Genomic DNA, 22,416 nt, shown 5'->3' on the forward strand with positions numbered 1-22,416 from the left:
CCCTTACCAAGAAAGTCTGCTATGGGTGTGGTGAGGAAGGACACATCTCGAAGGATTGTCCGATAAAGAAGCAAGCAGCAAAACCCAATATTCTGCCAAAGCTGAAGGCGAGAGCCTTCTAGATGGCACTAGAAGCTGCTAAAGATGAAGCTGATGTCGCTTCAGGTACCTTTCTCGTAAACGAATTGCCTGCCCAAATTACATTTGATTCTGGAGCCAACTACTTCTTTATTTCGCATGAATTTGGTAGAAAACTAGCTTTGCCTATCGATAGACTAGATAATGCTTTATTAGTCGAGGTTGCTAGTGGCAAGTTTGTACCTGTTAGCCATCGTATGAAAAACATCTTAATTGATTTGAATGGGAATAAGTTCCACGAGGAATTATTGTCTATTGAACTAAATGGTTTCGACATCGTGCTGGGGATGGATTGCCTTAGCGCCAGCCGAGATATTATGCAAGAAGAAGATAGTAAAAGTAAACCCGCCAGGGAAAGAGTCATTTATGGTGTACGGGGACAAATGCAGAGTAAATTCTGGAAGCATTTCGCTAATGAAATCTATAAAGTGTTTTGGCCAAAGGATGTACATCATATTCGGAATTTGTGATAGATGCAAAGAAGGAGAAAAAGGAGGTGAAAATTATTCCAGTGGTGTGTGATTATCCGAAAGTATTTCCCGAGATCTTCCCGGATTACGGCCTGATAGACAAGTAGAGTTCAGAATAGACTTGTTACCAAGAATGACGCCAATAGCAAAATCACCTTAATGATTAGCACCAACAGAGATGAAGGAGCTGATGATGCAACTTCAGGAGATGTTGGACAAAGGCTTCATTAGGCCTAGTTCATCACCCTGGGGAGCTCCAGTGTTATTCGTGAAGAAGGATGGGAGTATGAGAATGTGCATTGATTACAGAGAGTTTAATAAGGCAACAATAAAGAATAGATATCCGTTTCCGAGGATTGATGACCTGTTCAATCAAATACAAGGTTCAAGTTATTTTTCAAAGATCGACCTAAGGTTAGGATATCATCAGCTAAAGGAGAGAGAGCAGGATATCGAGAAGAATGCATTCAGAACACGATATTGACACTACGAGTTTTTGGTTATGCCGTTTGGACTAAACAATGCTCCAGCAGCATTCATGGATTTAATGAACAGAGTTTGTAATCTGTTCTTTGATAAATCTGTGATAGTGTTCATAGATGACATTCTGCTTTACTCGAAAAGCCAAGAGGAGCATGGCAGACACTTGCGAGAAATGTTGGATGTCTTGAAGAAGGAGAAGTTGTTTTCTAAGTTCTCTAAATGTGATTTTTGGATTCGAGAAGTCCAATTATTGGGTCATGTGGTCAACCAAGAAGGGATAACGGTTGATCCAGCAAAGATTGAAGCTGTGATGAAGTGGGAACAACCGAAAAGTCCCACGGAGATCCGAAGCTTTCTGGGATTAGCCGGATATTACCGAAGGTTTATCCAAGGCTTTTCTTTGATCACTACTCCTTTAACAACTTTGACTCACAAAGGAGCTACTTATACTTGGAGTGATAAGCACAAAGAAGCATTCGAGCTGCTAAAGAAGAAGCTATGGGAGGCACCGATTATTTCTCTGCCCGATGGAGTTGAAGACTTCGCTGTTTATAGCGATGCGTCTGGTGTTGGGTTGGGTTGTGTTTTGACCCAAAGAGAAAAGGTGATAGCATATGCGTCTCGACAGCTGAAAGAGCATGAAAAGAACTACCCTACTCATGATTTGGAGTTGGCAGCGGTAATATTTGCTCTAATGATATGGAGGCATTACCTCTATGACTCGAAGTGAAAACTTTTCACTGATCATAAGAGTCTCCAATATCTCTTTAATTATAAAGAATTGAATATGAGGCAATGACGCTGGCTAGAGTTACTTAAAGAATACAACTGTGAGATACTTTACCATCCCGGTAAAGAAAATGTTGTCGCTGGTGCTCTCAGTCGGAAAGTCAATCTTGAAAGAAAAAGTCCAAGAGCGTTGAGAATAGAAGTTGTCTCAACAATTATGGAGAGTATAAAGAAAGCTCAAGAAGAAGCTTCTGAGAAGAAGGACCAAAAGGGAGAACGTTTGAGCAAAACGTTAGTGTTTAGTAAAAACAGTCATGGACCGAAGGTATTCCAAGATCGAATTTGGGTGCCTAAGTCAAGAGAAGTAAGAGATCTTCTGATGGAAGAAGCTCACAAAACCATGTACTCGATTCATCCCGGTAGCACTAAGATGTATAGGGACCTAAAACCCTACTAATAGTGGCCGACGATGAAGCTTGATAGTGCAAAGTATGTGGCCAAGTGTATGACCTGTGCAAGAGTCAAGGAACAACATCAAAAACCATACGGGAGTTTAGAACCTTTACCTGTGCCTATGGGTAAATGGGAAGACATTGCTATGGATTTTGTCACTAAACTGCCCAGAAAAAAGAATGGTCACGACATGATTTGGGTGGTCGTTGATCGCTTCACTAAGAGTGCGCACTTCATAGCAGCCAATGATAAATGGTCTATGGATAAGCTTGCGAATTCTTACATGAAGGAAATTGTAAGGCTTCACGGTGTTCCGTTAATGATTGTGTCAGATCATGACAACCGTTTCACCTCGAAGTTTTGGAAAAGTCTACAAGAGGAAATGGGTACCAAGTTGCGTTTGAGTACAGCTTACCATCCACAGAATGATGGTCAGAGAAAACGGATGATACAAACACTTGAAGATATGCTGCGAGCATGTTCCTTGGAATTCCAAGGCAACTGGGATGAACATTTGCCTTTGGTAGAATTTTCCTACAATAATAGTTTCCACTCGAGCATAAAGATGGCACCTTATCAAGATATGTATGAACAAAAATGTCGTACATCGTCTTGTTGGCTTGAGGCTGGCGAAAAGTGATGGGTTTTACACAAATAAACATCCTATGTGCTCATACAAACCCTAATGCTTGGATCTAGGCTTCTCTATTGTACATGAAATGAATCCAAGACTTGCAAACCCTAGATCTAATAACATGAATTCGAAATATAACATAACAAATCAGATCTAGATGATTACCTTTGTTGATTGCTTGATTCCTTCTTGATTCTTGTTTTCTTGGAGCTTAGAGTCACAAGTGTAACTCCTCTAATGGCTTACAAACACCAACTAGCAAGAAGGCAATTATGAGAGAGAGAGAGAGAGAGGAAGGAATGCTAAAATCGGCCCTAGGGTTTCTTTTGAGATCAAGTGTAGCTGATTTTCATAGCCCAAAGGTCCTATTTATATTGTAGGCTGCTAGGGTTTCTGCGAAAACCCTAATGGACAACTTAATCACCAAGCAGCCCATGGAACCTTCTGGAATGGGGCCTTGGACGAAAATATGATGATCCTTCAAAATAATTTCCTTCCCCCTTAGTCCATTAGGTTTCCTAGCCCAAAACTTAACTATCACACATTTGACAGTTTATGCCCCTTTATTTAATTAATCTCTTTTAGTCACAAAATTAATTTATGACCAATATTAATCATATAATATGATTTCTCTTTTAATATATTATTCTTATAATATATTAATAAATCATAATATCTTCTCTCTCTCCATAAATTACCTTGTCAAGTTGCTATGGTGAAGGTAACCTAAAAGGACCATGCACAACCGGGTCAAGTACTTACCAAATATAGTTATGGGCTTAGGCACTAATCCAATAGTCTCCAACTTGGATAAGTCTAGTAACTATAATGTAAGCATATTCCGATTAACAAACGTAGCTCTCAAAGCCGCTGTCGAACTCTAATCTTATCAGCAACCTGTCATTTAGATACGAGATCATATAGTCCTCTGTTCTAGATATCGTGCGGACAATCACATGGAACATAGTCATACTTATTGTCCAACAGTATGTTTATTGATCTCAGATTTATTTGACATAGAACTTAATTGAACACATCAATTCAGTCCTGAGCAGGCCTGTCACATAGTCAAATCAAATCATTGAGGGACCCTGATATCGCTTTTACCCTCTTAGGATAAAAGGAACAGATAAACTTCGACTTATATGCACTTATTATTCACTAATCAAATCATACACAACAATGTGTTTTATGACATCAAGGTACTGATGCGTTTTCGCATTATTAATGTACAACCAACCAGCAAACAATAAACCATATATCTAGGTTTTAAGACCATATGATATTATTGTCTTGTGATCACTCATGATAAATTCTATGAAGTGATTCCAGCAAGCGTGGGTTTATTCCAATGCTCAAAACTTGTTCATAAGCACTCATGAACGTTGTAGCAAACCTTTTCTATGTCTAATACCTTTTAGACAATCTACACACCTATCCATGACAATCTTCATTCATATCTACTTCCAACATATGAATGACTGTGGATCGTTTGAATAATTTGATTATTCTTAAATAATTCAATTATTCAGGAAGTCAAAAACATGCAAAAATGAAACAATAATTAAACAATTAACATAAGACAGTAACTTTACTTATAAATAATACTCTTTTATTTAATCATCAAATGTCAATTACATTTATCTATTACATGTTTCTAAGTTATCTAATCTAAACTAATATCGTCCTTCAGCCCAACGCTCCTAGCATGCTGCAAGTGCTTAACCCTATTTAGTCCCTTCGTAAGCAGATCTGCTGGGTTATCTTCTGACGATACCCTCTTCACTACGAGGAGTCCTTCTTCTACCCGATGTCGAATAAAGTGATATTTTCTGTCGATACGTCGAGATCTACCATGATCCCTCGGTTCCTTGGTCAAGGCAACCGCTCCTTCATTATCACAGAAAATTTCCATGGGCTCCTTTATGGTAGACAAAACTCCAAGGTCTCCAATGAAGTTCTTAAACCATATCGCCTCCTTCAATGCTTCGCTCGCTGCAATGTACTCTAATTCACACGTTGAATCAGCTACGGTTTCTTGCTTGGAACTTTTCCAAGTCACTGCTCCTCCATTAAGGGTAAAGACCCAGCCCGACTGCAAATGGTAGTTGTCTCTGTCGGTCTGAAAGCTGGCATCACTATACCCTCACACCTTTAAGTCATCACTCCCACCGAGGACTAGAAACCATTCCTTGGTCCTCCGAAGGTACTTAAGAATGTTCTTGACTGCGATCCAATGCGCTCTGCCAGGGTTCCATTGATATCTACTGACCATGCTCAAAGTGAAGACCACATCAGGGCGAGTACAAGTCATAACATACATAATCGAGCCAACTGCGGAAGCGTATGGCACTCGGCTCATTTCTGCTATCTGAACTTCGGTACTCGGGCATTGAGTCTTACACAACTTGGCATTACTTTGGATTGGTAACTCTCCCTTCTTTGAGTTCTCCATACTAAAAGGTTTTAGTACTTTGTCCAAGTAAGTATTCTAACTATGTCCTATTAGTCTCTTACTTCGGTCTCTCACTATCCTTATTCCCAAAATACAGGAAGCCTCTCCGAGGTCCTTCATAGCAAAGCACTTCTCGAGCCAGGACTTAACTTCATGCAGTGTCGGGATGTCGTTTCCTATGAGTAGTATGTCATCGACATACAATACGAGGAAGCTAACTATACTCCCACTGGCTTTGACATATACACATGATTCATCTTCGCTTCGTATAAACCCAAACTCTTTGAGTTTCTCATCGAAGCAAAGATTCCATCTACGAGACACTTGCTTAAGTCCGTAAATGGACTTCTGAAGCTTGCACACTCTATTGGGATGCTTCACATTGACAAAACCCTCTAGCTGAGCCATGTAAACATCCTCAACCAACTTCCCATTTAGGAAAGCGGTTTTGACATCCATTTTCCATATTTCATAATCATGAAATGCAGCAATGGCCTGCATCACCCTAATAGACTTTAACTTAGCAACTGGCGAGAAAGTTTCATCGTAGTCAACTCTGGGACTTTGAGTGAAACTCTTCGCAACCAGTCGCGCCTTATATGTGTGCACATTCCCATCCATGTCTGTCTTCTTCTTGAAGATCCAATTGCACCTGACCATCTTACGTCCGGGCACATGGTCAACCAAATTCCAAACTTGGTTGTCATACATGGACTGAATCTCGATGTCCATTGCCTCTTTCCATTTTGAAGACTCCGGGCCCGCCATGGCTTCCTTATAACTGTTAGGTTCGTCCAAATTAACTAGTGTACTATCGCTAATGAATGTATCCCCTTCCATAGTAACATGAAAACCATAAAACTGGGGTTGAACCCTAACTCTTTCGGAACGTCTAAGAGGTAAGGACTCGTCAATCGGTTCAACCGGAGTTTCCTCCTCGGGTTGGGCGCCAACTTTAGAAGTGCCTTCATTGCTCGGCTCTTGAATCTCTTCAAGATCGATTTGCTTCCCACTTTCTCCTTGGCTTATGTTTTCTCGCTCTCGGAAAACCCCCCTCCTGGTAACAAAGACAACATTTTCACTCGGTCTATAGAAGAGATATCCGAAGGATTTCTGCGGGTAGCCGATGAAAATACACCGCTCACTACGAGGTTCGAGCCTGTCGTGAGTCTATCGTCTTATGAAAGCCTCACAACCCCAAACCTTGATATGTGCTAATGAGGGAGCTTTCCATGTCCACATATCGTGAGGTGTTTTGGCAACCTTCTTCGTAGGGACTAAGTTAAGGATATGGGCGGCAGTCTCTGAGGCATACCCCTAGAATGAGATAGGTAGTGAAGCACGACTCATCATGGAACGAACCATGTCCAATAAGGTTCGATTACGCCTCTCAGCTACACCACTCAATGGTGGCGTCCTAGGTGGCGTCAATTGCGAAACTATTCCGCATTCCTTAAGAAAGTTGTTGTAACGCCCGTAGATCAGGGCTAGTCAATTTAGAGATGATAAGCGTCCAAAATGACTTTTTGATGGAAGATTATTTAGAAGGAGTAATATTAACTAAGTTGTAGTATATGTTACAAGGATTCCGTACATATAAAGAACGCCGAAATCCGAGTTATAACGAAAAAGTTATGACATGTCGAAGTTTCGCGACAGAACCGGTACGACACAGCGTGACGTAAATCGTGAATTTACGTTAGAGCAATATTTAGCCTTATCGATCTAAACTAAAGTCGTAGAGGTCATTAAACCGTGAGTGTGCATAAAAAAACGCCCCAAATCTGACTTCGTATGAGGAAGTTATGATTTTTCTAAAGTTTCAGCTTAGCAGTATGCAGCCTGAAACACGAATTCGAGATCGAGTGATTTCTAGTCGAAGCAATCTAAACAAAAATCGAAGATCTCGTCTAAGTAGTGCAACGATAAAAAGACAGACGAAAACGGACGGCGGATGAAGAAGTTATGAATTTATAACGGAGTTTTCCTGTCCCGGCCTACTAAAAATAAATAATAAAAATAAGTTCAAAATTAGCCAACGGAGTCTAAACGAAAGTTGTAGAGTGTAGTCTCACCTACACGTGGATATAAAGAACGTCGAAAACGGAGTTCGTATGAGGAATATATGAATTTTTGAAGTTTATTAAATAATTAAAATATATATTTAATCTTTAATCCGGATGTATATCCGAAGGAGTCATTGATGTTATCCGAAGTATGCCCATAATACAGATGTACGCCCAACGTACTCCGGTGCATGAACCCCTCGGACTTGAGTGCCTCGCATACTTAAGCGATGACGTTTTTTGGCACTACACCCCGCGTAGCTAAGACTTACGCCCAATGTAATGCGAGGGTTCAGCGCTATAAATACCTTGCGAGGGCAGCCGACCTTCTTGCTCATTTTCTCTTCTCTCTCTCCCGTTTTACCTCGTTTTTTGTGCCAGAATTATACCGAAGCCCATGTATTATTCCCGAGACCCGAAGCAAGTCCCGAAGCCCAGAAGATCCCGAGAAGTAAAATTCCCCCGTCAAAGCTCTACCCGCGAAGAGCCCGATTTTTTGTGAAGATCTTCCAGATCTACCGAAGAATACTACTTCTACAAGCTGTAGTGTTGTCCGATCATCTTCTGATCAAGTGAGTGTGTGATCACTTTCTTCTAACACATAAATATTAATTATTTGCTATGAAATACGTGCTATGTGTATAATATAAAGTTGTTTATATGTGTGAGTGTATAGTCCCTTTCATAAACACGAGTATAATACAAGTATTGTTTGAATGTATTAAGTATATGTTTGGGTGAGTGTGTGGTCACTTTCTTCTAAAACATAAATATTAAGTATTTGCTATGAAATACGTGATGTGTATAATATAAAGTTGTTTATATGTGTGAGTGTATAGTCCCTTTCATAAACACGAGTATAATACAAGTATTGTTTGAATGTATTAAGTATATGTTTGGGTAAGTGTGTGGTCACTCTCTTCTAACACATAAATATTAAGTATTTGCTATGAAATACGTGCTATATGTATAATATAAAGTTGTTTATATGTGTGAGTGTATAGTCCCTTTCATAAACACGAGTATAATACAAGTATTATTTGAATGTATTAAGTATATGTTTAGGTGAGTGTATAGTCACTTTCTTCTAACGCATAAGTATGAAGTATTTGCTATGAAATACATGTTATGTGTTTATATATTGTGGTTTATTTGAGATGTTGGTGGAATGGATGTTTTATATAGGTTTTAAATGAGTTAAACTGTATATGTATTTTATATCTACAAATATGTTGGGTAGAACATGGGTAGACGAAATAGTTGGTGTATGATGAAGGATAAGTTTGAGGATGAGACGAAAGATAAACCTCGGTAGCTATGGATTTAGTACTGTAAAGAATAAACCTCGGTAGCTATGGATTTAGTACTGTATAGATGAACCGTGGTAGCTATGGATTTAGTACCGTATAGACAAACCCTGGTAGCTATGGATTTAGTACTGTTAGATAGATGATGATAGCTATGGACTTAGTACCTGTTAGATAAACGTTGGTAGCTATGGACTTAGTACCTACACTGGTAGCTATGGATTTAGTACCCGATGAATGAACCATAGCAGCTATGGAATTAGTGCTTTACGAAAGAACCTTGGCAGCTATTGTCTTAATGCCTAATAAAGAATCCTGGCAGCTATTGTCTTAGTGCATAATATGGAGTGAACGAATAGATGACTTTTAGGGTAGACCCTTAAGAGTAATGAAGATAATGGGGATGGGTAATTGGAATGATCGTTTGATGATTGAATATATATATATATATATATATATATATATATATATATATATATATATATATATATATATATATATATATAAGATATAATATTGTGGGTTGAAAATCCTATATGCTCACCAGGCCCCCAAGCCCGACCCACTCAGTTTTCTTTGTTTCACAGGTATCGATACGAAGACATATTTCATAGAGAGATTTAAAGAAGATATAAATCATTAGTGTAAATGAATGTATGATATGTTTATGCTTATGTGTCTGTATCGGAACATGACATCCCGAGGTTTTATTATTAAATAAAAATACATTCTCTTTGAGAAATGCTTTGCTAAGTTATCATCATATCTTGTTTTGGGAACAAATTCCGCAACCGTTTTCTTTAAACGATTACTCTGATTTATAAAACAAAGCATAAAAAAATCGGTCTTTTCTGGCCGTGAAATTGGGGATGTCACAGTCGTGGTATTCAAGACTTAGGTACTCTCCTCCTCGATCGGATCAAAGCATCTTGATTTTCCCGCCCAATTGATTCTCCACTTCTTGTTTAAACACTTTTAACTTTTCAAAGGTTTTTGACTTGTGTTTGATTAAGTAGATATACCCACATCTACTATAGTCATCGGTGAAAGTCACACAGATGCGGATCACATCCCTTGTGGTGGATCTAAAGGGCCCACACACATCGGTGTGTATGAGATCCAATAAACCCTCACTCCTTTCACAAGTGCCAGTAAAGGGTGACTTGGTCATCTTTCCAAGTAAACAAGATTCACACATGTCATCGTCCCTAAGGTCGAATGACTCCAACACTCCATCCTTTTGGAGTTGGGCTATGCGTTTCTTGTTGACATGTCCAAGATGAAAATGCCACAAGCATGCTTTATCCATACTATTGGAAGAATCCACACACAATACATCATTTCCTAGGTTATCTCAACCATAACAGTTTCATAAATTCCATTACAAGGAAATGCTTCAAAATATAAAACACCATTTAGATAAGCATAAATAGAACCTTTCTCATTATCAAACGAATATCTAAATCCTTGTCTAAACAAACCATGAAATGAAATGATGTTTCTTGACATATCTGGCGAATAGCAACAATTTTTTAAATCTAAACCTAATCCATTACTAAGCGCTAGAGAATACACTTTAATCTTGGTGACAGGCGACGATCTTCTGTTCCCCATGATTAGATTTATTCTTCCATGCTCCACATCCCTATCTCTTCTTAGTCCCTGCAAATCAGAACATATGTGAAAACCACATCCTGTATCAAGAACCCAAGAAATAGCATGTGATGAATCAATAGACTTAATTGTGTAAATACCTGCGAAAGATGGCTTGATCTTCCCATCCTTGATGGCTTGCAGATATTCCATGCAGTTTCTCTTCCAATGCCCTATTTTGTGGCAGTGGTGGCACTCTGCCTCCTTTGGGTTAGAGTTGGGCTTAGCAGAACCAACTTTGGTTCCACTAGAAGATGTACCATCTTGGGATTTTCCCTTGTGGTGGCTCTTTGAAGGAGCATTCCTCTTCTTGCCCCTCCCTTGCCCAATGGCCAAAACAGGAGCAACGGTTGGAGTGAGAGTTGATGCAACAGACTTGTCCTTGAGATTGCTCTCAGCAGTCCTAAGCAATCCTTGAAGCTTGCTCAAGGTGAACTCTTCCTTATTCATGTGATAGGTCATGCGGAACTGGTTATAGCATGGAGGCAAGGTGTAAAGGATAATGTCGATTGCCAACTCTTCATCGAAGTTAACATTCAACTTCAGCAGGCGGTCAACATATCTCTGCATCTTTTGTAGATGAGTGATAAGGGACTCTCCACTGCCCAATTTGGCAGTGATCATCGAAGTGATGATCTCATACCTCTCTTGCCTCGCACTTTGGTGCTAACGGTCCACCACATCTTGATGAATTTCATAGGGATAGTAGTCCTCGTAGGAATTTTGAAGTTCAACATTCATGGTCGCCAACATGCTGTAATGGACTTTCATAGCATCAAGCTCGTGGGCCTCAAAGGCAGTGATCTCTTCGGGAGTAGCAATGTTGATGTTCACCTCCTTTAGCTCCTTATCGAGGACATACTCTTTGTCCTCATAACGAGTAACCATTTGGATGTTACGGATCCAATCATTGAAATTGGACCCGTCAAAAATCACTCTCCCACACAAATTCATGAGTGAGAACGAGCCGGAGGAGTTCGAGCCGGAAGCATTGTTGTTGTTTGAGTTCGACATCTGAAATAGAAAAGTACAAAGTTGATTAGAAATGAATCCCTAATTAAACACCCAAAATGAGAAATTATGGCTAGGATTCAACAACATTATTTACACATTAGAAAAGGGATGTCGTAATCTAACATGCAAATAATTTGAAGGTAAGTGAATGACGATTCACTAATTCTCCTCCATGAAAAACATAAAAGTCTTAAGTTTTAAATGTATTGAAAAATTCCTAGATTCCTTTGAGATTCATTGAACTTTTCAATGGCATGTTTAAATCTCGATATGCCCCTCTAGTTTGTGACTGGGATGCCGAGGATCACAAAGTGCGAGTGAATAACCATGCAAATGTACATGGTGCCCTCATTGTTACAGTCACCTATTCGATGTGCCAGTTAACCACACATGCTCCATCGAAATATGACAAGCAATGAGTCACCCTTTTCCACCTTTTCTTAGAACCAATTAGTGTCCCGGTTAACCACACACGCTCCACTAACTTCTTAGCAAGGGTACAAAGTGTAATTTCATGGGATTGCATCAATTCACTTTACCTAAACGGCTAAACTAACTAAGATTGGGAATTTTCTAAAAACGTTTAGTTACTTTATATAGATTCATTATACTTATTAATGAGAAAGGGTTGCCGTATCCTACCCGTTCGGCTAACGACCCTCCACCAATCAAGGAAGCAATGCGTGAGAGTGGACACCCATTAAATGGCCATTTTATAGGCCATAACCTTATACCCCCATATAGATTGGCTTCGTGGTCTATTAACGGTAAGACTAACATTTAAGTTATACATATATATATATATATATATATATATATATATATACACACACACACACACACACACACATATATATATATATATATATATATATATATATATATATATTAATCTTGTAATAAGATGAATTTTAAACTTGTAAAATTCTAGGGTTTGAAATTTAAATAATTTAAATTAAACTTTTAAGGAAAAAAAATTTAAATTTCAAAACTTGAGGACAAGTTTTTGAACTTTTCAAAACACAAAGGATCAAATAGCAAATAATTTAAATTAAACAATTAATTTAATGATTATCTATATTTGACCTAATCCATTTTATTTTGCAAGATAATTTACCAAATAATTTAAATAATCATCTTTTATCATATAAGGAAAATATTATTCAAATAATTAGCAATTATCTTTTGTTTTGGCAAGGATAATCATAAATAAACAATAAAATTCGGATTTTATAAGTTAAAAACGATTTAGGCAATATCCTTAAGCAAAAACAGCATAAAATCTCGAAATATCCTCTGCCTGACTCCCGGACTCATCGGGTCACTACCTGGACTCGCCGAATCCAGTGGGCAGAGGCCAGAAAAAAGATTTTTAGCAGATAAACAAGCATTGCATCACATACAACAGAAGCCAATCATGGCTCTGATACCACTGATGGGTTTTACACAAATAAACATCCTATGTGCACATGCAAACCCTAGTGCTTGGATCTAGGCTTCTCTATTGTACATGAAATGAATCCAAGACTTGCAAACCCTAGATCTAATAGCATGAATTCGAAATATAACATAACAAATCAGATCTAGATGATTACCTTTGTTCATTGCTTGATTCCTTCTTGATTCTTCTTGTCTTGGAGCTTAGAGTCACAAGTATAACTCCTCTAATGGCTTACAAACACCAACTAGCAAGAATGCAATTATGAGAGAGAGGATGGAATGCTAAAATCGGCCCTAGGGTTTCTCATGAGATCAAGTGTAGCCGATTTTCATAGCCCAAGGGTCATATTTATACTGTAGGCTGCTAAGGTTTCTGCGAAAACCCTAATAGACAACTTAATCACCAAGCAGCCGACGGAACCTTCTGGAATGGGGCCTTGGACAAAAATATGATGATCCTTCATCGTAATTTCGTTCCCCTTTAGTCCATTAGGTTTCCCAGCCCAAAACTTAACTATCATACATTTGACAGTTTATGCCCCTTTATTTAATTAATCTCTTTTAGTCACCAAATTAATTCCTAATAAATTTATGACCAATATTAATCAAATAATATGATTTCTCTTTTAATATATTATTCTTATAATATATTAATAAATCATAATATCTTCTCTCTATCCATAAATTACCTTGTCAAGTTGCTATGGTGAAGGCAATCCAAAAGGACCATGCACAACCGGGTCAAGTACTTACCAAATATAGTTACAGGGTTAGACACTAATCCAACAAAAAGCAGTTTATGGGACCGGAGAAAGTCCACCAAACTGTTGAAAAGTTGAAAATAATTAGGGAGAGAATGCTAGCAGCTCATGATCGTCAAAAGAGCTATGCTGGCAACAAGCAAAGACCGATGACTTTTGAAGTTGGAGATTTGGTTTTGCTTAAAGTCTCACCGTGGAAGGGACTTATACGATTTGGAAAAAGGAGAAAGTTAAGTCCAAGGTTTATTGGACCGTTTAAAGTTCTTCAGAGGATTGGGAACCAAGCTTCCAAGCTCGAATTACCTGAGGAACTGAATGGAATTCATAACACTTTACATGTGTGTTATTTGAGGAAGTTCACGGGAGAAGTTCCCAACATAATTCCAATATTTGAATTAAGAATTGATGAGAACAAAAGGTAAATTGAAGAACCAGAGGCAATCGTTGACTGAAAGGCTAAGAAGTTACGATGCAAGATGGTCGAATTAGTGCTTGTCTGATGGAAACATGTGAATGGGCCAAATCTCACTTAGGAAACGGAGAGTGACATGATGAGTAGCTATCCGCATTTGTTTGTTTATGTGTGATTCCGGGGACAGAATCATCCTAAGCTAGAGAGAATTGTAACACCCGTGTTTCTGGGATAGGCATTAATGTTGATGTAATAGTCTAGGTTAAACTTTGTAACTCATTTTGAAATAATAAGAACGTATTATTTGAGTATTATGTGTTTTATGCTTAATTGTGTGGCTTAAATGCATTAAGAATAAAAATAAGTGTAATAATAAAATGGTAGATAAAACCAATATCGATACATAAAGATGTAGTCATTGTGGCAAGGTTTCCGAAAATATAAAGAATGTCGAAATCCGAGTTATAACGAAGAAGTTGTGATCTGTCAAAGTTTTGCAACAGAACCAGCACGATACTACGCGACGTAAATAGTGAATTTACGATAGAGCGATATTTAGTCTTAGTGATCTAAACAAAAGTCGTAGAATACGTTAAACCGAGAGCGTGCATAAGAAGAACGTCTAAATCTGACTTCATATGAGGAAGTTATGATTTTTCTAAGTTTCGACTTACCGGTATGCAACCCAAAGTTCGAATTTAAGATCGAGTGAGTTTTAGCCGAAACAATCTAAACGAGAATCGAAGATCTCGTTGATAGTAGTCCAAAGGTAGACAAAAACGGACGTCAGATGAAGACGTTATGAATTTCTAACGGAGTTTTCCTATCCCGGCCTACTAAAAATAAAATAATAAAAGTTAAAGTCAAAATTAGCCGACGGAGTCTAAACGAGAGTTGTAGAGCATAATCTCACCTACACGTGGATATAAAGAACGTCGAAAACGGAGCTCGTATGCGAAATATATGAATTTCTGAAGTTCGGGGCATGAACTTCAACCCCTGTGTTAGAGCTCACCACGTGAGCAGAGAGCTCACGACGTGAGCAGGTGATGGACGTATTCCAAGGCAAGTGGCTTGATGACGAACGCCATGACATATCGAGCTCACGACGTGAGCACTTGAGGCTCACAATGTGAGCATAGAAATTCAGCTCCCTATAAATAGAAGTCGAGTCCAGCCGAATTGGTTGCTCAATCTCTTTCCTCTCACTCCATATTACCTTGATTTACATGCAAGTTATACCCCCGAAGCCCTGGTATCATCCTGACACCCGAAGCGAGTCCCGAAGCTCCGAAGATCCCGAGAAGAAAAGAGCTTCGAGCTGAAGCTCTGCCCGCGAGAAGTCCACTTTGTGAAGTATGTCGGTTTCACCGAAGAATACTGTATTAAAGAGCCGTAGTGCTGTCCGAGCATCGTCTTATCAAGTGAGTGCATAGTTCCTTTCACATACACGATTTTAATACAAGTATTGATAAGTGTATTAGATATATGATATGTGTAAGTGTGTAGTTGCTTTCTGATAATACACATATATGAATTATACCCTATGAAATACATGCTAAGTGATTATATACTATCTGTTACGTGGTATGAGTATTGAATGAATATGTTATATAGGTTTTAAGTTGTATGTAAACAAGTATATTTTATCTACAAATATGTTGGGTAGAACATGGGTAGATAGTGATATGTGATGAAATAAAAATGATGAGAGGCCTCGATGTTGTTGTTGATCTAGTCATCTAGCGGAGTATGGATGACGACCACGAACTCTTTCTAGACAGTCTAATGGGAACGCTGGCAGGTTCATAACATGTAGGTGTTGTGAACGATGTGTTCACCGGTGTAATCTATCTCCCTCATGGTTGCCTTTAGGACATCTATTGTTGAGGAAACCCCTTTGTAGTACTGTCCATCCCGATGAAAATCCTAGACTAGGTCCCTTGTGATAGTTGTTGTTTTAGGGACGTAAAGTGAGGATGACGGGAATGGGTAATCGGGTTATTGTTGGTTGGTGAAGTTAAATATAATTATTTATTGTGGGTTGAAAACCCTATATGCTCACCAGACTCCCAAGCCTGACCCACTCAGTTTCTTTGTATTACAGGTAGTGCCGCGAGAGCACAAGTTGGACAACTTGTGAAGATGTTTTGTTTATAGGCCAGTTTTTGTATATAACTGTTGTAAGACTTATAATGTGCCGTTTATGCTTTTGGTCTTTATCGGAACATGATATCCCGAGTTTTGTTATATATGTAAATACATTTCTTTAAGGAATTCTTTGATAAATTTTATTTATCATATTTTGTTTTGGGAACAAATTCCGCAACTCTTTTAATCAAAGGATTACTCTAAAAATTATTTTAAAAACATAAATTAAATCGGTCTTTTCTGGCTGTGATTTTGGGGATGTCACACCATCAAACCTAGCAACTAGACAATGAAATTATGAAAGGAGAGATATTAATTTACTATAATATTAATAAATTAATATAAATGATTTATTAATATGTTAAAAGATTAATAAGAAATCATAATGTTTAATTAGTAGTTAGCCAGAAATTAATTAGAATTGATTTTGGGATTAATTATATAAATTATAAAGTGCATGGACTGGTTTGCAATTATCCAATAGTAGAGTGGAAGGTTCGAGAAACTCCTTGGAAGGGGGTGGATGAAATCTGTAGAGGAAACCCTAATGATGTCGTCTAAGGGGATTTGATAAGCTTAGGCCCTAAGCAAAGGAACATTAGGGTTTTCCCTAAACCCTAGCCACCTCAGCTATATAAGGAAGCCTCTAGCTCCCAAAATCGGCCACTCCTTCCTTTGAAGAAACCATAGGCCGAAAATTGCATACCCTAGCCTCTCTCCTGATAAGTTTCCTTCTTGCTAGCTCTTGGGTGTAATTCCATTAGAGCCATTGCATTTATGGTGCTAAGCTTCCAAGAAGATCAAGATCAAAAAGGATCACCAATTGTTTAACAATTAAAAGGTATGTAACTCTAAAACCCTATTGGTTACTTTCGAAAATTAGCCTCCTCTCTTAGGGTTCTTGTTTTGCAATTCAAAGTTATATGTTCAATAGTTAAAACATAGATCCAAAGTAGGTTGCATGTGAACTTAGGAATTGTTTTTCTAGTTTATTTGTTTTACCTAAAACCCATCAAAACCGGCCTGACTGAACATTCTGAGTTCCAAATACATCCCGAGAATCACCTCCGCACCGCCAAACAACTACTATATTGTTGTCTAAACTCAAAATTTAATGGAAACACGACCCCTAGCTACGAACGAACCCTGGCTTCTTACCCTTAGCCATCAAAACATCCAATTGATGTGACTAAATTAAACGGTTATACACCTACTAATACAACCTCGGCTAACCACATGATTCAAACCAATTAATCACCGAGCCTTAAGATTCCCTTCAATGCACTGCCATACTCACCGGGTCTGCAACTTATGTCTGGAATACCCCTGCAAGGTCCTTAACATAAGTCTAGATTACCGTCGGATACTATACAGATACTGCTGTCATACCAACACTAGCATGACGACCCGCGACCAAAACCACAAAGTCTAAAGATTCTCAACGACAACTTGATAATCTATAAAAACCTGAATAACCTTTCCTTAAGCATAACCCAAGCACTACACGAGCCACCCGAACCCTTATAACACTTCCTCAGCTGCATTTACTAATCGACCCCCCCCCCCCCTAATGTGTCTCTAAGAACGTTGTGACTCGAACCGATCGGCCATCTCTGACCTGAACTGTCCACTGATATTTGAAACATAACCCCAACCGCTCTCTAAGGTTGAATACCCAACTTCCAGAGAAAACCACACAAAACGGGGACTCTCAGTACTATAATAACAAACCATCCTTGTCACTATCCTTCCTGAAATCGGGAACTCATTAGTCTGTTCTTAGAATCCTTACCTTAAGACTGATGATCATCCATTCGTCGAACCTACCCCTAGTCCCTGACTAGGGGCATCACTAGAGGTGTCGGCTGGAAAAAAAAAAGATGCTTGGTCAAAGACAGAATACTGTTAGGTGGACCATCATGGGATTGGATTTCATATCCTTCCAATGATGCTTAAATCGAAGAATTGCTCATGCTCTCATCATTACTTGGATCCTTCCAACCAAGTACATCCGATGATGGGTGGAAATGTGGTATCACCGCTGATGGGGTTTTCCAGGTAGCTGCCCTCAGGTATGAAATTGACAATCTATACAATCCGGTTATGGCGGATCGTATGGAATGGAGTCGTGAGGTACCCATCAAGGTTATAGGTTTTATTTGGAGAGCAATTCAGAATCGAGTGCCAACATTATGTGCACTTAAGCAGAGAGGTGTAGACACGGGTTCCATTATGTATAGTTATTGTATGACGGTGGAGGAGGAATCTGATCACGTTTTGCTCTCGTGCCCATTTGCAAAAATCGTGTGGGAATGGATTCTTAGTGGTGTGGCATTCATATGCCCCAGATCTCGACAATTGGAGAGATGATTGAGTTCATGAATTCGTTTATACCAGGTAAGGAACATAGAAATAACCTAATTTTCATCTGGTATGGGACGATATAGTGTATTTGGAAGGCGCGGTATGATAGAGTACTCAAAAATATAAGGATTCATCCAACAAAGGTGGCTGAATTTATCAAGTCTCATGTGTTTATACGGATCAAACATAGAAGGTTGAAATGTTGTTATGGATGGATTGATTGGTCTATCTCCCCTTTACTTTGCATGTAAACTCTTAGTACTTTATTCTTGTTTCCCGGTCGGCTAGTGACTTGCTAGGCGGATGTAGACATAATTGTTTTAATATATTTGCTGGTTCCAAAAAAAATATTTATTTACAAGTTAACCACATAAATTTATATCGTACATACTGCTTTGACATTCTTCTAGCAAAATATAAGTAGAATTTGTGTCGGATCACCTTTGCAATGGTGTTTGAAATAGGTTTCTAGTGGCTACTTTTGCTATACTTTACCATATCTAAAATAATGACATGTTCCAAAAATAGGCAGTGCATGTTGAAATTTTCTTTTGGCTTTGTTTGGAGAATCCATGGAAACCAATATGCCACGACTCTAGAGATAAGGGAATGGGTTGTGTTTTATCTGTCAAATTGTCAATCCGAGTCATCTGCGAATCCAAAAATGCAAACATTCGTAAGTGTAGCATGTGGGCGGTTCTAACTTCTAAAGGCTGACATCTTGCAACTTGCAACTTGTCTTCATTTTGTACCTCTAATTTTCTTCAATTAAATTAGATTATATTCTTATTTGAACTAATTGTCTTTTCATTTTGTTATATCATCTGAATTAGTGAAACATTATGCTAAATGGCTTGTTATTTTATGGAAATATACTTAATTAGATGTTTAAGTGAAAATTGAAATCCCCCAACCAGTTATTATCATTATTCTATATTGGTTATATAATTATTATTAATAATAACTAAATGCTAGTATCTTATTATCTATATTTTTTTTCATATATTAAGACATTAAATTAACTATCTTACGCTATTTTATTAGTACAAAATTATGCATTGAAACATGTTGCCGTACAATACATTATAAATGCAAATGTGATACTAAATGCATAAAAAGTAATTATGCTGTTTGGAGACTCTGTAAACGAAAAAAAAAAAGTTATTATCAATAATAGAAAACACCCAAAAATAAAAAAAAATAAAAAAATAAAAAAATAAAAAAAAAATCGGTTTAACAGGTGAAATCGAATATACCCTCTAAAAGATAAATAGGAAAAAAAAATGTTTAAAAACTTAATGTATACAGAAATAACATTAATGGCGAGTCAAATAAAAGTGGTTGATTGGTGATATAAAAGTTTTTCCCTTAATAATGTTTTCATTTACGAATATTGGGTATTGCATTGATAACAATTTATTTATTTATATTAATGTATTTTTTATATAAAATCCAAAAGACTAGTAAGTCAACTCAATTATTATAGTAATAAATAGGACAATTTCATTCAATTTTTATTCAAACTTTATTTTACACAATAGGTCATGTCATGCACCAAATAATTATGTCATAGACACTATACAATTCTCACACTTCTAGGCCCTTACACTCTTTATGTCAAAAACCTTTCTTGCATCTATTGTACTTAATGCATCAACACTTGTACCACACATGTTGGTCTAATTATGCGCCCGCACCAACGGCGAGGCAAGCGGGGAATGAGGTGACATCCGATGAGGAGTCAACATATCGTCAAGCCTTCGTGATGATAACCTGAAATGTTGATTGTTTTGCCAACAAGGTCGCATGGTCTTGATCTCGAGCATCTTGTTCTTTAGCACAAACGTCTTAATCCTTCTTAACGCGATCATAGTTGTCTCATCGTCCATGTTTGCAAAGCAAACACGGAACCAACCAGGCTCAGAGCAGTGGAATGATGAGCCTGGTGAAACATTCAACTTAATGTCACCTATTATAGTTCTCCAGAATGTCATTTCAGATTCAAAAGTTGGCTCTTTTAAGAATCGGCGTAAATCCATCCAAAAGAATAAGCCCGCGTTGCTTTCCAAGCTCCCGATTCCGACCTGGGCTAGCCCACGGGTAAACATATCGTGCCTGTGGGCTAGTCTGATTCGGCTCTCTGATATAAAGTTGTCAACAAACTTATTGTCTGATAGCATGGAGGCGAGCATGTGTTGGGTTTGAGTCGAAACAAGCCCGAAGCTCGACATTTTACGAGCGATGTTGACGACATTGTTGTTGTAGGAATATACGATTCCGACTCTAAAGCCCGGGAATCCCATGTCTTTTGAGAGACTATAAACGATATGGATCAAGTCGAGGTTGCATTTGGGCTCTTCTTTTATGATTTCTGCAATGCTAATGAATTCATCACCTTTGGTGACTGTGCCGGCGTAGATCTCGTCGCATATGAGGTGGATGTTCTTGTCGGTGATGAAAGTCACTAGATATTTTAAGGTTTCCCTGTCGAGGAAAGTTCCCAATGGGTTTGATGGGTTTGTTATTAACAGCCCTTTGACTTTAATGTTGGCTAGTTTTGCTTTCTCGTATGCAGTTTCGAGAGCTTCTGAGGTGATCTTGAAGTTATTTGAGCTTTCACAAACCACCGGTAAAAGCTTGACTCCAGTTCGCCATCCCAAATCTCGATCGAACCTGCAAAGTTGAAATTGGAGTTATTTAGTGGAACATATATATGAAACGAAAATTCTTCTAACATGTCTTTTTTAGAGAGATTTGCATACCCTGGATAATAAGGGGTGGGAACTAAGAATGCTTCGCCGGGATTTGCTAAACAGAAAGCCAGCGTTTCATGAGCTCCGGTGGCGCCACCGCTCATCACAATGCGGTCAGGGTCAAATGTCACACGGTTTCCTCGAACTCGGCTCATGAAATTAGCAATGGAGTTTCTGAACTCCGGCAAGCCATGGTAGTCTTGAAAAATGGCAGTCTCTTTGAAATCCGAAGCTCCCTGTGGGGTACAAATTGAAGCAGTCGGGTTCGCTTGAATCCATTCTTGGATCAAATCAAAACAAAGCTGAAGAACAAACAAACAGATCAGTATGACGAAATTCGAAATTTCCAATCTGGTGTAATTAAATGCATTAATATATGTATGTATACCATATTCTCGGCAAGACCCATTTGAATAACGCCGGCTGGATTGTGTTGAGAGTGGAAGGGATTGGCGTCGTACGCCTTCCAACCGTCGAAATAGGGAGAGTTTTCACCATGTCCGTCGTTGGTTGCGATCTTCGATAACATGTTTTGGGTGTTCTTCATGGCGACCTCCATTGACTCTATTGATTTAATTATGCTTTAAAGAAGACGAAGGAATCAGTAGCAGAAAAAGGTTGAATAAATTGAATGTTGTTAAGTTGAGGAGTTCATAAGAAGGAGGAGAATTATATATAGAGAATGACTGGGGGAGGAAAGTTCGTTGAAGATGGGACCATTTTGAGTTCTGGCCGCCACCACATTTTTTTCTCGATTTTATTTCAATCTTCAATTTGTCATGTTAGTGTTTGAGACTCATGGAATTATTGCTTTGATTCAACCATCAAAATAATTTTCAAATTATTACTACATCAAAACTTATTTTATATAATATAATTTTATACAAAAATAACGTTTGTTAGCTTTATAAAAAATATATCATAATTTATAAGTAGTTTAGTAATAGTTTGTCAAACACAGATTTAGAGTAAACTCCATAAAATTCATTAGGTTTGATACTGTGTTATTTTTTGTTACATTTTAATCACTTTTAGTTTTTATAATGTTGACTACTTAATCAGTCAACTCATTTATCCGTTGACATGTCATATCACTAAAGAGACAAATATGGACATGTCACCGGGTAATTGGA

At 38.1% G+C, this 22,416-nt stretch overlaps 2 protein-coding genes across 2 annotated transcripts; one reads left to right on the forward strand and one right to left on the reverse strand.

Annotated features, from left to right (window-relative positions):
- Positions 1 to 18,137: 18,137 nt before the first annotated feature.
- Positions 18,138 to 18,536, forward strand: LOC145095030 (uncharacterized). The gene has a single exon (XM_079032975.1). The coding sequence runs from the start codon at positions 18,138 to 18,140 to the stop codon at positions 18,534 to 18,536; it is 399 nt and encodes a 132-aa protein (XP_078889101.1).
- Positions 18,537 to 20,007: 1,471 nt separating this feature from the next.
- LOC145091498 (1-aminocyclopropane-1-carboxylate synthase-like) lies at positions 20,008 to 21,945 on the reverse strand. The gene is made up of 3 exons (XM_079029234.1): positions 21,672 to 21,945; positions 21,293 to 21,585; positions 20,008 to 21,203 (listed from the first exon to the last, which is right to left on the reverse strand). Exons 1-3 carry the CDS (start codon positions 21,840 to 21,842, stop codon positions 20,210 to 20,212), a joined length of 1,458 nt encoding a protein of 485 aa, XP_078885360.1. The 5' UTR covers positions 21,843 to 21,945; the 3' UTR covers positions 20,008 to 20,209.
- Positions 21,946 to 22,416: the final 471 nt, after the last annotated feature.

This window comes from Lactuca serriola, chromosome 3 (assembly GCF_051521515.1).
Source record: "Lactuca serriola cultivar US96UC23 chromosome 3, Lser_US96UC23_V15, whole genome shotgun sequence".
In the NCBI taxonomy this organism is placed as follows: domain Eukaryota; kingdom Viridiplantae; phylum Streptophyta; class Magnoliopsida; order Asterales; family Asteraceae; genus Lactuca; species Lactuca serriola.